The 15,810-nt window shown below is 49.0% G+C and overlaps 1 protein-coding gene across 1 annotated transcript; it reads right to left on the bottom strand.

The window, feature by feature from the left end:
* Positions 1-7,767: 7,767 nt before the first annotated feature.
* LOC119715336 (olfactory receptor 14A16-like) lies at positions 7,768-13,912 on the bottom strand. Its single transcript, XM_072029637.1, has 2 exons — positions 13,008-13,912; positions 7,768-7,897 (listed from the first exon to the last, which is right to left on the bottom strand). Exons 1-2 carry the CDS (start codon positions 13,910-13,912, stop codon positions 7,768-7,770), a joined length of 1,035 nt encoding a protein of 344 aa, XP_071885738.1.
* Between the last annotated feature and the right edge of the window lie 1,898 nt (positions 13,913-15,810).

Below are 15,810 nucleotides of genomic sequence, written 5' to 3'. Positions count from 1 at the left end.
TTAATAACGTAGTTCTCAGCATTCTGAATGTTACATTTTGTGTTAGTTTTTTCCATATCATCTAATGTACACACAGATCCAGGTTTCCTAGGTAGATAAAGACAATAAAGAATTCAGCGGTAATTCGTTGGTCTCAGTATCCCTCTCCTCCCATCTCCTCTGGAGCTGGGGGAGCAGCCCCAGCACACAGGAGGGGCTCGGGGCCAAGAGCCCAGCTGCCACATGCAGGAGCAGCCCCGGTGGCCCTCGGGGCTGCCCCTCACTGCCCGCTGGGCTCTGCCTCTCTGCTGCCTTCGGGTCGGGGCTGCTGCTTCCCTGGAGCCATGGCCATGGCCAGCATCAGGACGTGGCCTTTTCCCTGCTGCTCCCTTTGGCTTCCTCATTGTTCTCTTGTGCTTTCACATTCAACTAAGTCCTGAGGTCTCTTGTATCTTGCTGACAATCTTATTGTCTGTACAGTGGCATCTCTTTCATTGCACAGCTCTTCCAAAGCTAGTGGTAGGAGTATACCCAAGGAACTGCTGCGTGAACGGGAACCCTATTTTACTGGGCTTTGACTGGCCTGGAACTGCTGGCCACTCCTCTGCTGATGCAGCCCAGGATACAGCTGGCCTTCTGGGCCACAAGGGCACACTGCTGGCTCATGTCGACCTTTTCATTCAGCAGAACCCCCAAGTCCTTCTCTGCAGGGCAACTGTCAATCAGTTCTTCTCCCAGCCTATCCTCCTGTATGGGATTTCCCCGGCCCAGGTGCAGCACTTTGCACTTGGACTTATTGAACCTGCTTAGGTTCACATGGGGCCAAATTTCAAGCTTTCCCAGAACCATTTGGATGGCATCCCTTCCTCTGTTGCATCAACTACACCACTCACCTTGGTGTCATCTGCACACTTGCTGAGGGTGTACTTGACCCGACTGTCTATGTCATTGATAAAGACATTAAACAATACCTGTCCCAGGACAGACCCCTGAGGTACACCACTCATCACCAGCCTCCACTTGGACATAGATCCAGTGACCACCTCTCTCTCAGTGTGACCTTCAGGCCAACTCCTTATCCACTGAATGGTGCAGCCATCAAATGCGTATCTCTCCAATTTGGAGATCAGGATGCCATGTGGGATAGTGTCAAAGGTCTTACAGAAATCCAAGTAGGTGGTCTGTCTTCCATTTTTGTCTGATATAGTCACTCCATTGTAGAAAGCTACCAGATTTACTCCTTGGAGAAGCCATGCTGGCTGTCTGAGATCACCTCTTTGTCTTGCATGGGCCTTGACATCGATTCCAGGAGGATTTTTTCCATGATCTTATCAGGCACAGGGTTGAGGATCACCATTCGGTAGTTCCCTGGGTCCTCCTTTCTATCCTTTTTTAAAAAATGGGAGTGATGTTTTCCTTTTTCAGGTCACCAGGGACTTCACCCAACCGCCAGGCCTTTTCAGATATGATGGAGAGAGGCTTGACAACTACATCAGCCAGTTCCCTCAGGACCCTGGGATGCAACTCATCAAGCCCCATAGACTTGTACTTGTTTAGTTTCTTCGGGTGGTCTCAAACCTGCTTTTCACTAAGAACAGGTGGGACTTTGCCTCCCAGCCTCCATCCATGGGTTCAGGGAAATGAAAGACTTGGGAAGCCTGACTGACAGGGAAGACTGAGGCAAAGATGTTGTTGAGGCCCTCAGGCTTCTCCATGCCTGTCATTACCAGTTTACCCTTCTTATCCATCAGAGGGGGTACACTCTCCTTGGCCTTTCTTTTCGGAGCTATGTATCTCTAGAATCTCTTCCTGTTATTCTTTGCATCCCTTGCTAAGCTCAGGTCTATCCGCGCATTGCTTTCCTTATCCCATCTCTACACACCCAAAAATGAAGCATTTGTGAGGGCCTGGAAAAAGAACTCAAGATCCATGGAAGCTATTCTGGAAACAAAACTAGTAGGTAGGATGCGCAATTTTGTAGAGAGGCAGAGCTGATGGGCATACTGGGCAGGATGCTCCTTTAGGCCCTTTTCTCTCCTGACTACAATGCCACTTCTCTCTGAAGAACAGAATAGCCCATAGAGGTGAGACATATACTGCCTATGTCATAGATGTCATCAGAAAGCTGATCCCAATAAGATATGGGGAGGTCAGGAGCAACCTGGACACGAGAGATGTGAGATTTTTGGGTGGCAAGAGGATCATTGCCAGCAGAAATTAATGATTTTGTAGAGGTAAGAGGAATCATGTAATGTAGATTATGCAGCAACACTGACTTGTACAGTCATGTATGGCCCTTACACTATTTTAACCAGTAGTTTTAATCCTTAAATCTAAATGCTGTTCCAACACTCTGACAGGAATCCATTTCCCTAAAGCTTGAACACAAAGTATCCCTTGAAGCAAAGCTCAGCCTATAGCCCCTTTCCCTTACCTTTACTCTCTTGCTCACCCTAATCCCTTCCCTTAACATTAGTATTAAAATGCTCTATTTAAACCTCGGCATATAGGCAGATGTAAAAATGAACTAAACCACAGAGCCTGCCCATACCCTAAACATAGAAGAACACCAAACCTTCCCATTAAAAATTTGTTTACTCTGTTGCCTTCAGGGGGCAGTGGCGACCTGGTTCAGGAACAGCACGGCAACCAACCCCAGGCCGCTCAGTCCATTGGCCGCTCAGTCCACTGGAGCAGTTTTCTCCTGAGGGATGGACCCCGTGGTACGGACCCATATCTGGAGCAGTTCTGGAAGAGCTGCTGCCTGTGGGAAGCCCACGCCGGATCAGTTCATCAAGGACTGTATCCCGTGGGTGGGACCCCACAGCACAGGGGACAAGAGTGACCGAGAAGGAGCGGCAGAGAAGAAGTGCTGTAGACTGACCATAACCCCCATTCCCCCGTTCTCCTGCGTCGCTCGGGGGGAGGAGGTGGAAGAGGGTGGATGGGGGGGGAAGGTGCTTTTGGTTTCTTTCCTTTGTTTCTCACTTCTCTAGCTTGTTAGTAATGAGCAATAAATCTTACTATCTGTCTTCTTATGCTGAGTCTGGTTTGCCCGTTACAATAATTATTGCATGATTTTCTTGTCCTTATCTCAATCCTTGAGCCCTTTTCACATATTTTCTCCCCCTTCCTTTTGAGGAGAGGGGGAGTGAGAGAGCGGTTGTGGTGGAGCTCGGCTGCCCACCTGAGTAAAACCACCACAAGGACCTACACAGGAGATCCTGAGGCAGTCTGGCCAGGTTCAGGGGGACCCCTACTTGGGAACGGGCTGGGTATCGGTCAGTGTGTGGTGAGCAATTGCACTGTGCATCGCTTGATTTATTAAACTACATTATCATCATCATCATCAGCAGCAGCAGCAGCAACATCTCTTCCTTTCCTTTGCTATCAAGCCATCCTTATCTCAACACATGAGCATTTTGGGGGTGAGGATGAGCTATGTGGTGCCAGGATAAAGCACAACATGCTTGAAAACCACAGTCCAACAGCATAAATCACACTTTAAAAAATCAGTCTCTGACATCTACAGAGAGAAGCCTTCCTCTGACTCTGATCCTGGCTCTGCAGGGGCAGTGCCCGTGTGCAGGAGTGCAGAGGAAAAGAGTCCCATCCCAGCAGCACGGCCAGGGAGCACCAGCGCTTGGGGCATGCAGAGCTGCTCTCTTGCCACTGCCGCCCTGTCCTGCTGAGCCCTGCTGGTGGGCTCAGGCCCAGCTGCTCCTGGAGCTTAATGCCAGTGCTGCTGTGGGGCTGTGCTGGGACTGCAGGCAGGGACAGGCAGTGGGCACGGCAGTGGCACAGCTGGCCTCCACTGCAGCACTTCCCTCCTAAGGGGGGATCTCCTCCAAGGTAGACTGACCAGAGCTCAAGTGCTCAATCTGGTGTGAGCAGCAGCCCCAGCAGAGGAGCCTGGCGAGTGATTTCTTGCAGCCCTGGGGCAATGGCAGTGACCCCATGAGCTGGGTTTGCCTCCCAGCCTGCCCAGCACAGCCCTGCAGAGTGCCCCCATGTCCCGGGCACCACAGCCCCCTCACTCTGCAGAGCAGCACCGCCAGCTGGGGTTGGGGTTCAGGCTGGGGCTGGGAGGGTGCTTCCCCTGGGTGTCTTCTAGGCTGGCTTCAGGCTTCTGGATGTGAGCGTGATCTTCACTGTGCACAAGGACCTGAGAGGCTGCCAACAGGCATGGGGCTGGAACATTGCCTGCAAGGTCCCTCCTGACCTAGCACCACACAGGACTGGCACGGAACTGGCTCCTGTGTGTCAGAGAGCCTGGGAGCCCAGCAGGTGTGCCATGGGCTTGCAGGATCACAACCAGATCATTTCTACCTGGGCAGGTCCTGGCCCAAAAAGGGGGTGTTATGTAGGTGTGGTATTACAAGTTCAGTGGTGCATCAGAAGCACTAAGTCCATCAGGAAGGGACTGGCTGTTAAATGGCCTGTGAGTTGAGCTCTTTCTGAAGTAGCTGACAGGTCACCCTTGACTCCTGGCTGGGATCTGTGCCTTTAGGCTCACATCTGCCGGTGTCCATGACAGGGCAGCAGAAGGCACTTGCTGTGCATGTACTCTGAGATCATGAAAGCCATCAGAAAGCTGCCCCTACGAAGATGATTGATATGGGGAGAAGCCTGGACAGGAGAGATGTGAGATTTGGGGGAAGAAAGAGGAGCTTGGCCAGCAGAAATTAATGATTTCTGTGAGGTTAGAATGTTCAGGCAATGTTGATTCTGCTCTAACTGAGACTAAAAATTGTCATGTAAAGCCCTTCCCCTATGTTAACCAGTGACATTAAGATGTAAAACTAAATGCTACTCCACACCCTGACAGAAATCCACTCTTCTTATGCCTGACCGCAAAGTATCCCTTCAAGCCAAAACTCAGCCCATAGCCCCTTTCCCTTACCTTTACTCTTTTGCTCTGATCTGATTAGCTTGTGGGCCACAAGGAGGAGATGGGTGGGAATGCTCTGAGGAGCTCAGCTCTGCCTCAGCATCTCCTACCTCAGCAGGAGCAATGTGACTGTGGCAGTGACTGTGAGGTCACTTCTGTCTCTGCACTTGATAGGGCAGCAGCAGGAACGTGTCACAGAAAGGGACTGGGAGGTCACTTGTGTCTGGAGGTGGCAGGTCAGCCTTGCCTTCTCCCTGGGAGCTGCACTTTTGGGCTGACATCTGGCAGTGGCCCTGCTAGGCCAGCAGAAGGCACCTGCTTGGCATGCTGACTGGGGGATCCCCTCTGCCTCCAGACCCAGGAGGACCCAGACAGAAAGAAGGCCCCAACATGCTGCTGTCTTCTCAGAGATAGCACAATCACACGAACATTGAACTGTCTGCTTGCAGACATGAAGAGCTGACAGAATGGAGCATCAGTGTGGGTGAACCTCAAGAAGCTGCAGGATTTTGCCTACAGAAACCTCTTGACATTTAAAAGGAGAAGAACCCAGTACTGCACCAGAGGAAGAGCAACCCCACACATCAGGGCAGACTGGGACCCTGCTGAGTGAGCAGTGCCCAGGAGGAGGAGGGCCAGGGCACCACGAGGGATGCCATACGAGCAGTGGTGCCTGCTCACCAGGAACCAGGCCAGCTTCCTAGAGAGCTGCCTTGTGAGATATTTGTGTCCATGGCTATGGCTATTGTCTCTGCCACTAAAGCCTTTGAGGAGAAAGCTAATCACTAAAGCAACAGACCCTAATTAACTCCTCGCCTGCCCATGAAGCAGGCAGGGGTCATACCATTGTCCTGAACTTGGCAATGCACATCCCCATCTTCCAGTGTCCCAGGAAGAGCCCTAAGCAAGGTGTGAAGGGAAAGATCTCCCTTCCTTGAGTAGGGAGTCAAGGCCTGACCCTTGTGCTTGGTGAAACACATCCACTTTTCCTACACATCAGTGTCACCTTCACAGTGCCTCTGTCTCCTTGTCCTCACTGCTTTCGGTGTTCTGCTCTAACGAGCTCCAAGGGAGGCTGTGTGAGTGCTGGCCCTCAGGGGGACACTGCAGGAAACTTGCCTCTGACTTGGACTTCTGGAGAGATGTCTTCAATTGTCTCTGAGTGCCTGAGGTTCGTGGGCTCATGAGTGTTGTAAATGAAGTCTCAAACAAATTTGAATTTTGTAATATTTATAAAACAAATATTTCTAAAATGTATAAAAGGCAAGTAAACAACGCTGGGTGTGAGGGGAGTCTACGTTACACCAACATGCACACACGAACATCAAACATTCTAAACATATAGAACATGGCTTTTACATACATAACCCAAGTATGCCTATACATACGTACAATCAGGAAAGGTAACAAACAATCCTTTAATTTCTATAACTTACAAAAATCGATTATGCTTATACATATGCACATTCAGAAAAGGTAACAAGCAATCCTTTAAGTTCCATGACTTTACAGTGTCCATTTTCCATTCCTTTTGAACAATATGTCTCGCTTCATTTTGTCAAGCAACTTGGTCTTTGGGCCTTATGTATCCCGTTCTTCCCAGATCAAAGAAAAGCATATCCATCTCCTTTTCAAGGCCAATAGGCGTGGGTCAAAAGACACGTTCAGGTCAACAGGGGGCGGAACAGCAAAAGCCTTCGATGGCTGTACCACACGTTTCTGACTGTGGTCCCACAGGGCTCTTCAAGGCCTCAGAGATTGCTCGCCAGGTGCCGAGCAATCCCACTGCAACCTTGTCATTTTTAGTTGCAGAGTCCCACACCTTGACCTCAGCTTGGTCCCATATTTCAGGCTCATAAACTGTCCGATTGTTAAGAAGGAGAATGAGCTGTAAGGTTACCAGGACAGTCTTTGTTCCTAAGGACGTATGATTCCCCATAATGCGCAACTGCTTACCAGCGAGAGGCAGTTGTGTGCATGGCTCCGCTTCTCTCAGCTCGAGCTTCTCTCCAGCTCTGGTGCACCCATTTCCAGCAACTTTCTGTACTAGCTTCTCTGAGAGGTTTACTGAGTCTGGCCGAACCTATCTTCATGAGGAAATCAATGTGCCTGTTCCCGTCCTGGTCTCCATTCTGCCAGCCTGTTCCTCTTCACTTCTTTTTCCTGCTTCTTTATTGATGTAACTTCATTGTGTTGCCTTTTTTTCTTTTTTTCTTTTTCTTCCTCTTTCTTGAGGGCAGGCTCCCCTCTTATAGCCTTCACCCCACAGCAGTTCTTTTCAAAACAACTTTTCATTGGTCAAACAACTTTGAATGTAACAACAAGAGCAAACACCCAGAAACATCCATGCCTTAATGGCTGGAGAACAAGAGAACCATCTGGAGAACAAGAAACCAGGGACTGCATGGAGTCTTCTGAATCACCCTTCTTTATTCCCTCTAAACTCTTTTATATTCCTGATGGCCTCATCGTTAAGGGTCTAATGTTATCTCAACCATGGGGCTTTCCAACCCCCATGGCCACATTCCCAAATCTCCCCCTTCTTTATTAATATCAACCATTTTCTCAACCAGAATTACCACTCCATATGTAACACCTTCAAGATCTCTTTTGACATGAATTGCTAAAATATTCCTTTGCAAGATACAACAACTATATACATTAACCACTCCATTTTTCTTAGACTTGTGGTTTTACAAGGGTATGCAAAACAGAAGGTCACATTCCTCATACCATGCTGCCCAAACATTGCTCCATTTGACACGAATCAGATGAACACATTTCACACTTCTTTGTTCCCACTGAACTCTTTTACATTCCTGATGGCCTCATCCTTAAGAGTCTGATGGTATCATCAACCATGGAGCTTGCCGACCCCCATGGCCACACTCTCATATCTACCCCTTCTTTATATCAACCATCTTCTTGACATGAATTATTACTCCATATATCACACACGCAACTGGGACTGGCCCAGAGCCTATGTGCATCCTCAGTATAGACTGCTTCAGGAAAGAGTACTTCAAAGTTCCAAGAGGGCACCACCGGTGGGGCATTTGCATAGCAGCCTTGAAGACAAAGGACATGAAACAGCTGTCTACCTTGCTTGGCCTTCCACAGACTCCTTCTGTTGGGGGTTTGCTGAGGGTTGAAAAACAGCAGATGCCAATGGCTACCATGGTGGCGCACCTGAGGCAGTGTCTTGCAAACCAAAAATCCCTGATTACCATCCATGAGCTGGGTCATCGACTGGAGAGCCAAGGTGTAGATGTAGATTAGTGATGGACTTGTCAGCACTAAGGTAAAGTTGCCTGACCTGGGTGACACGTCCCAGAGTAGTGTCAGGCACAATGCAATTCTTTTTGCCTTCTGCATCTGTAGCACAAGAAGTAGGACTCTGCCCTACTCTATTGACTGGGCAGCTCTTTTCACATCAATCAATTGAGTTTTCCGTGGCTGGAAGGGAACAATTTTCCAAAACAGGCCAAGCTCATGGGTACAGCTACAGCCAATGAACATATATTTCCTTTAATTTTCTTCCTCAGTTTTCCATGGAAGACCCAAGAGAGACTATGGATGTCCACTTGTCTACTAAGATTCATTTAGAATTTCTCAGATCCCAAAGGTCATTTCAAATTTTATTTTATTTTATTTTATTTTATTTTATTTTATTTTATTTTATTTTATTTTATTTTTTATTTTTATTTATTTTTTAATTTTTTTAAGGAACCCCTGACATGTCTTAGAAAGAGTTTCATGTGCTGCGCTGGGCTGCAGTTACAGGGACAAAGACCACTGCTGGCAGTGGAGCTGTCAGACCAGCACACTCTGCTCTTCCTCCCAATGAAGGTCTCCAAAGAAGTCACCCTGGATGAGTAGCAATAGGAGAATGAGGTTCAAAACTGAAATGCAGCAAAATTCAGCCTTTGAAACAAGAAAATATTTTTAGTGGTTGCTCTTTGAAATCTTCTTCCTTAATTACATCTTGCAAGCTCTGCAAGTAGCTGCACAAGGCGTAAAGGCTTGAAGAAAACTATCAAAGAGATGTTAGGAGTTTCTGCATTTTAATGAGTTCCATGGTGTATTTTCATGCTCAGTCTATGAAGCTCAGGTACTGAGAGGTGAATGATGCAACTGCTAGAGAAAGTAAAGTCAGAAGGAAAAGTTGAAGTGACTTGGAGTATTAATGGGCCCCACTGAGGGCTGTTACTAACAAAGGCTCCCCAGGGCCTTGTTAGGGCAGATAATTGGAGGCCATGGTTACAGGCAGGCAAAGCACTGTGCTGAGAAAAGTCTTGGTTGGTTTTGGTGATGCAGAAGGGCTAAGGGCTGGCCCCAGCCACTGGAACAGGAGATCCTGCACCCCTATGTCTGGCTCAAGGTTCTTGCTGGTGTCTGTGGGCTGTGGTGGGCAGTGTGATACCATGAGAAGAACACTGGTATGACACCTATGAGGTGCTGCACAGGGTTGCAAGCAATCAATGAGGCCCCATTGCAAAGAGTACAACATCTCTCCTCATAAACTCTAGCCAAGGCGACAAAACTTTCAGGGCTGTTGGGACCTTCCATTCTTGCCAGCACCTTCTGACTTCTCCTCTGTAGCTTTTCCTATGCTGTCCCACAATTTGTCCTATTTCCTTGAAGTTTTCATACACCCATCTCTGTTCACCACTTTGCTCTCATCCCTTGCTTTCTCCCATGTCTCATCAACCCTCACCAGCTGTTCCTTGAAAGACAAAGCCACGGTCTAATCAGAGGGTGACCTGTGCCACTACAGCATGACCATTTGAGAGACATTTCCTCCTCCTCATGGCCAGCGCCAACCTTCCAGGGCACACTTTGTGGCAACTTTTTCTTTCCTGCTCATTCCTACTACCAAAGAAAGTTCCACCAAGGTGGAAACCACTCCTGAAGTAGGCATCCCAACCCAGCAGGCTCCTTGCGGCCTCTCAGCCAGCCAGACACAAGTCACCTCAGAAGCCTGGTGCTAGCCTTGCAGCTTCTTGTGGAGACAAAACCGAGCCTTGTGCCTGCTGCTGCCCACTCATGGACTCAAGCAGAAGGAACAGGACAACCCATATGGGGCCTTCTTTCTGCCTGGGTCCTCCTGGCTCTGGAGGCAGAGGGGATCCCCCAGTCAGCATGCCAAGCAGGTGCCTTCTGCTGGCCTAGCAGGGCCACTGCCACATGTCAGCCCAAAAGTGCAGATCCCAGGGAGAAGTCAAGGCTGACCTGCCACCTACAGGCACAAGTGACCTCCCAGTCCCTTTCTGTGACACGTTCCTGCTGCTGCCCTATCAAGTGCAGAGACAGAAGTGACCTCACAGTCCCTGCCACAGTCACATTCCTTCTGCTGGGGCAGGAGATCCTGAAGCAGAGCTGAGCTCCTCAGAGCATTCCCACCCATCTCCTCCTTGTGGCCCATAAGCTGATCAGATCCATGGCCCCTCAAATTTATTTGGAGTTAGGGCTTTTGTTTAGGTCTCTTAAGCAGTTTTCTAGTATTAAATAGACCATTTTAATGCTAGTATTAAGGGCTGAGATCAGAGTGATTAAGAGAGTAAGAGCTAGGGGAAGCGGCTATGGGCTGAGTTTTGTCTTCTAGGGATACGTTGAGGTCAGTCATTAGAGTAGTGGATTCCTGTCAGGGTGCTGAGTATCATTTATGTTTAGAAAATAAGGTTACAGGTTGAAGCTGGGGAATAGCCTTGTATGACTATTTAAAGTCACAGTTACAGCAACATCAGCATAACCTGAACCCTCTCACCTCTACAAAATCCTTAATTTCAGCTGGCCAAGCCCCTATTCCCTCCTCTCAGTCTCACATTTCTCCTGGCCAGGCTTCTCCTGATTTCCACATATCAGTTATCTTTTTAGGGGCATGCTTATGATGTCTTTCATGATCTTAGACTATCTGTCAGTGCTCTGTTGGCTACTCTATTCCTGAGAAAAGCGTCACTTAAGACACGATGGAAAAGGACACAAATGTCCATCAGAGCACCCTGCACAATGTGCCCAGCAGCTCTGCAGTGCCACAAAAGTGCGGTTCCTGCCTACAAGTTTTCTTTCCAGAATGGCTCCTATGGCTCCAGGGAACTTTTCCCAGGCACTCACTTCCCCAGGCCAAACCACTCTTGTCCACAGGCTCCATGTGTCTCTCCAACCCTCCCCTCTGCCCCTGCAGTAGTGGCACCTCAGTGCAGCAGGTTGGTGCGTCTCCAGGCTCAGGGGTGTTTGCTGAGGGCCTGCCCCGTGTGGGGAGTGGTGGAGAGGAAGAGAGCAAGGTCATCTCCTGGGGCATGGCTGAGCACAGCCCAGCCATCCCGCACTGTTGGCAGGCCCCTGCTCCCAGGCTGAGGCACACATGCAAGGTGGACACTTCTCCATCAGCCCAGCTTCACACAGGGACCTTCAGCCTTGTCCCCCACCTGGGACTCACGACTTCCTTCTCGTCAACCCACAGACATAGATTGCTTTCCATTTGGGGACTCAGGCAGGACTTCAAGGATCTGCTAAAGCCCTGAGTGTCCTTGTTTCTCACAGCCTTCTCACAAGTTTTTCTCCTTGCCATCCCCACTGCCCAGCACTGCCTCTCAGGTGGCACTCAGTTTCCCTTCACAAGGGCCTTTGGTCTTCCTCAATTGTCTTGGTGCTTATTAGCACCTTCCTGGCTCCTTCCAGAGCGTCTCATCCATTGTGGGGACAAAGACTGTCTGGGACGGTGTTTCTCTCTGCAGATCAGACCGTGTGTTGCTGTGTTTCTGGTATGTGACCAGAACAGTGTTGGTCACCCATGGTTCTGATCATTGTTTCTGAGCAGTGCTTTCACAGCATCAAGGCCTTCTCTGCTTCTCACTCTGCCCCAGGAGTCAGTTGGCTGCAGGTGGGCAAGAGGCTGGGAGGGGAACCTGCAGTGACAGCTGACCCAGCCTTAGCAGTCTGAGCACCATGCACACGAGTACTTAGTCCTGCCCTTGTTTCTGCAGAAACCACCCTGGGACTTTCATCCTGTGACCTCCACTCCATGAAGAACCCCAGGAAACAGAAGAGCAGAGAGCAACCCCTTGGCTCCATTCCTGATAGCACATTTGGAAGAGGTGTCAAGGCTTCTGGGTTAGCCCTGAGCAAGACCCTCCTGTTACTGTGGTGCTAGCAGGGAGGCAGCTGTGACCCAGGCCTGCACAGTGCCTGCTGCTGCCTGCAGCCACAGGGATGCCACTGCAGAGACAACAGGACTGTCATCAAGGTACACGAGATATCAGGGCTTACCCAGAAAAAAAAGAAGCACAATGTGGAAGCCGAAAGAGAACAGCAGTGAAAAGGCCACGTCCTGATGCTGGCCATGGCTCCAGGGAAGCAGCAGCCCTGACCCGAAGGCAGCAGAGAGGCAGAGCCCAGCGGGCAGGGAGGGGCAGCCCCGAGGGCCACCAGGGTTGCTCCTGCATGTGGCAGCTGGGCTCTTGGCCCTGAGCCCCTCCTGCATGCTGGGGCTGCTCCCCCAGCTCCAGAGGAGATGGAAAGAGACGGCAGCTCAGACCAATTAATTTCTTCTGGATTCTTTATTGTCTTTATCTACAGAGGAAGCCTGGTTCTATAGGTAAATCTTTAACAAGTAGGAGGCTAAGATTAATATTATTCGTATCTGAAACAAGAGTTAGTGAAAATAACAACACAGGCAAATATAAAGAAAAAAAAATGTATCTTAAAGTTTTCTGAAAAAACAGGTGTTTCTGATTATAAGCTTATTGTTATAGTCAAAGAACCAGAAGCAGATGAATTCAAGCTGTGTCCTCACTGCATCCCTTAGTTCCATGTTCCTCATGTTTTAGATAAGTGCATTCACTGCTGGAGGCACTGGTGATGGGAAGAGATTGCAGTTGAAACTAATGAAATTGTCCCAGTTTCTTTATTTAAACAAGAATTTTGAATGTAAATATATTTGAAATTATCGACTTCATAATAATAATAATAAAATAATAATTAGGAGGCTTAGAATAACATTAAATCAAAGTCACAAGTTATAGGAAATAATAATAAAGAAAATTACTTTCAAGAATTTGCACTAAGAGTGTTTGTTTGCAGAAATCCTATTAGTATTTTATGCACATTATTAATGCTGAAGAAAGAGTTATAAAATAGTTTCCACACTGCATGTTTGAGCTCCTGGTTCCTCATGCTGTAAATGAGGGGATTCACTGCTGGAGGCAACACTGAGTATAGAACAGCCACCATCAGGTCCAGGGATGGGGAAGAGATGGAGGGGGGCTTCAGGTAAGCAAATATGCCAGTGCTGACAAGGAGGGAGACCACAGCCAGGTGAGGGAGGCACGTGGAAAAGGCTTTGTGACGGCCCTGCTCAGACGGCATCCTCAGCACTTCCCTGAAGATCTCCACATAGGACAACACAATGAAAACAAAACAACCAAAGACTAAAGAAATACTAATCACAAGTGCCCCAACTTCCCTGAGGTAGTCATCTGAGCAGGAGAGCTTGAGGATGCGGGGGATTTCACAGAAGAACTGGTCCACAGCATTGCCTCGACAGAAGGACAGAGAAAATGTACTGGCTGTGTGCAGGACAGCGTTGAGAAAGCCACTGCCCCAGGCAGCTGCTGCCATCTGGGCACAAGCTCTGCTGCCCACGAGGCTCCCGTAGTGTAGGGGCTTGCAGATGGCAACGTAGCGGTCGTAGGCCATGATGGTCAGAAGGGAATACTCTGCTGTAACCAAGAAGAAGAAAAAGAAGACCTGTGCAGCACATCCTTGATAGGAGATGGCCCTGGTGTCCCAGAGGGCATTGGCCATGGCTTTGGGCAGAGTGGTGGAGATGCAGCCCAGGTCGAGGAGGGCGAGGTTGAGGAGGAAGAAGTACATGGGGGTGTGGAGGTGGTGGTGGCAGGCTACGGCGCTGAGGATGAGGCCGTTGCCCAGGAGGGCAGCCAGGTAGATGCCCAGGAGGAGTGCGAAGTGCAGGAGCTGCAGCTCACGCGTGTCTGCGAATGCCAGCAGGAGGAACTCACTCACAGAGCTGCTGTTCAGCATTTTCTGACATTAAACACAGCTGCCTGTTGAAGAGGAGAATGCAGAACAAAACTAGAACAGACTTCAATGAGGAAAACCTATTCCATGTCTTAGAACATCCCCCAGATGATCATCTCTCATTGCAGGAGAACCTGTATGAATCTCATTGCTTCTCTTCTGAGCTCTCTGTGCAATGCTCTGGGATTCTCAGTCTCCTGTACAATCCTGACAACACATTACCGTCAAGCTTGCCTCCCCTGCAATGCAGGAATTGGAAAGCACAGAACCAAAATAAACCTTCTCTGTCACAAAAACCAAGCCTCAATCTTCTTCTGGAAATGACTCATAAATGCCATTTTCTAAATCATCTTCTACTTGTCACTGGAGAAACAGATTGAACCATCCTGACAGATGCTATCAGCCATCGGATGTGCCAGCTGTACAAGACCCCTCTGGCAACCCCACCTGCAGTGCCCTGCTGCCAGAGCCTCACGGTGTCAGGAGCCTGCAGATGTGTCCTGCCACACGCTGCCCTCTGTTGTTGCGCTCCTCAGTGCCTCCAAGCCCTCTCTCCTTCTCTCCTCTCTGTGTGCCAGCTGCGGTCAGAGCCCCCAGCCCTGCTGCGCTGTGCAGAGGAGCTGCTCCTGGGCACAGCTGGCTCTCTGCAGCGCTTGCCAGGAGCTCCCCTTGTGCCCAGGAGCCCGGCCCAGCTCAGCAGCACAGCACCCGACCATGGCATCGCTTGCTCTGTGCCCTTGGTCTCCCTCGAGGTGTCCCCAAGGCCTCAGGGCTGACAGCTCCTGAGAGCAGCAGGGTCTCTGCTGGGGTGTGGTGTTTGAAGCAGCCTGAAGTCATCACCAACTTCTTCTCTCTGTAGATGCCAGAGACTGATTGTTTAAAGTGTGATTTGTGCTGTTGGACTGTGGTTGTTAAACATGTTGTGCTTTAACTTGTCAGGAACCTCAGCACCACACAGATGTTAGCTCACACCCAACACCCAAAATATAATTGGTTGAAACAAAGGTAGTTAAAAGGACAGAAAATGAAGAGACAGTAATAACAGTAACAATACTAATAATAAATAATTATAAACCTTATTTTTATTATTGTTATATGCATAAAGCAAGTGATGCACAGCGCAATTGCTCATCATGCACTGACCATACCCAATCTTTCCTGAAGCAGGGGTCCCACAGAACCTGGACAGCCTGCATGTGGCTCTTTACCTTACCTTGACCTTACTTTGTTTTAGGGCAATACAAGTTTTCAGAAGGATTTGCAACATTTGCTTCCCTTCTCAAATACTTCCGCTGTGCTACTTCCATGTAGTGATGTTATCAAGGTATTGAAGGCTTTCAGGAGCTTCCCCCTACTCTAGAGCAGTCTGGATCAGCCAATGGAAAAATGGTAGGGCTGTGCTTCCAGCCCTGGGGCAGTCAATTCCAGGTGGACAGGACGACCCTCCATGTGAAAGCAAAGTGTGGCCTTCGTATTGCTGTCAAAAGAATGGAGAAAAATGCGTTAGCAATATTAATTGTGGCATAGCACTTGGCTGCCTTTGACTCCAGTTCGTACTGAATGAAGTTCTAGCATGCCTGGCACAGCAGCACTCAGTGGTGGTGGGACTTCATTCAAGCCACAGAAGTGCACCGTTATCTTCCACTCACCATTAGAATTTTGCACTGTCCATATGGGACTATTATAGGGTGAGCACACCTAGGTGTGGCTAAAGCACACCTAGAGTTGAAGCTGGCTGTGTCTGTGAGAGAAAATAAAAAGGGTTTTTTTAGATATGTGAATGGAAAAAGGAGAACCAAAGAATGCATAGGGCCGCTCCTTCATAGGGAAGGTCTCCTCACAGACAATGGCATAGGCAAAGCAGAGATGCTTAACGCCTTCTTTGCCTCTGTCTTCAATGC

Source organism: Anas platyrhynchos, chromosome 31 (assembly GCF_047663525.1).
Source record: "Anas platyrhynchos isolate ZD024472 breed Pekin duck chromosome 31, IASCAAS_PekinDuck_T2T, whole genome shotgun sequence".
Lineage (NCBI taxonomy): Eukaryota > Metazoa > Chordata > Aves > Anseriformes > Anatidae > Anas > Anas platyrhynchos.
The sequence above is the reverse complement of the archived record's forward strand: the minus strand, read 5'-3'. Positions and strand labels throughout refer to the sequence as shown.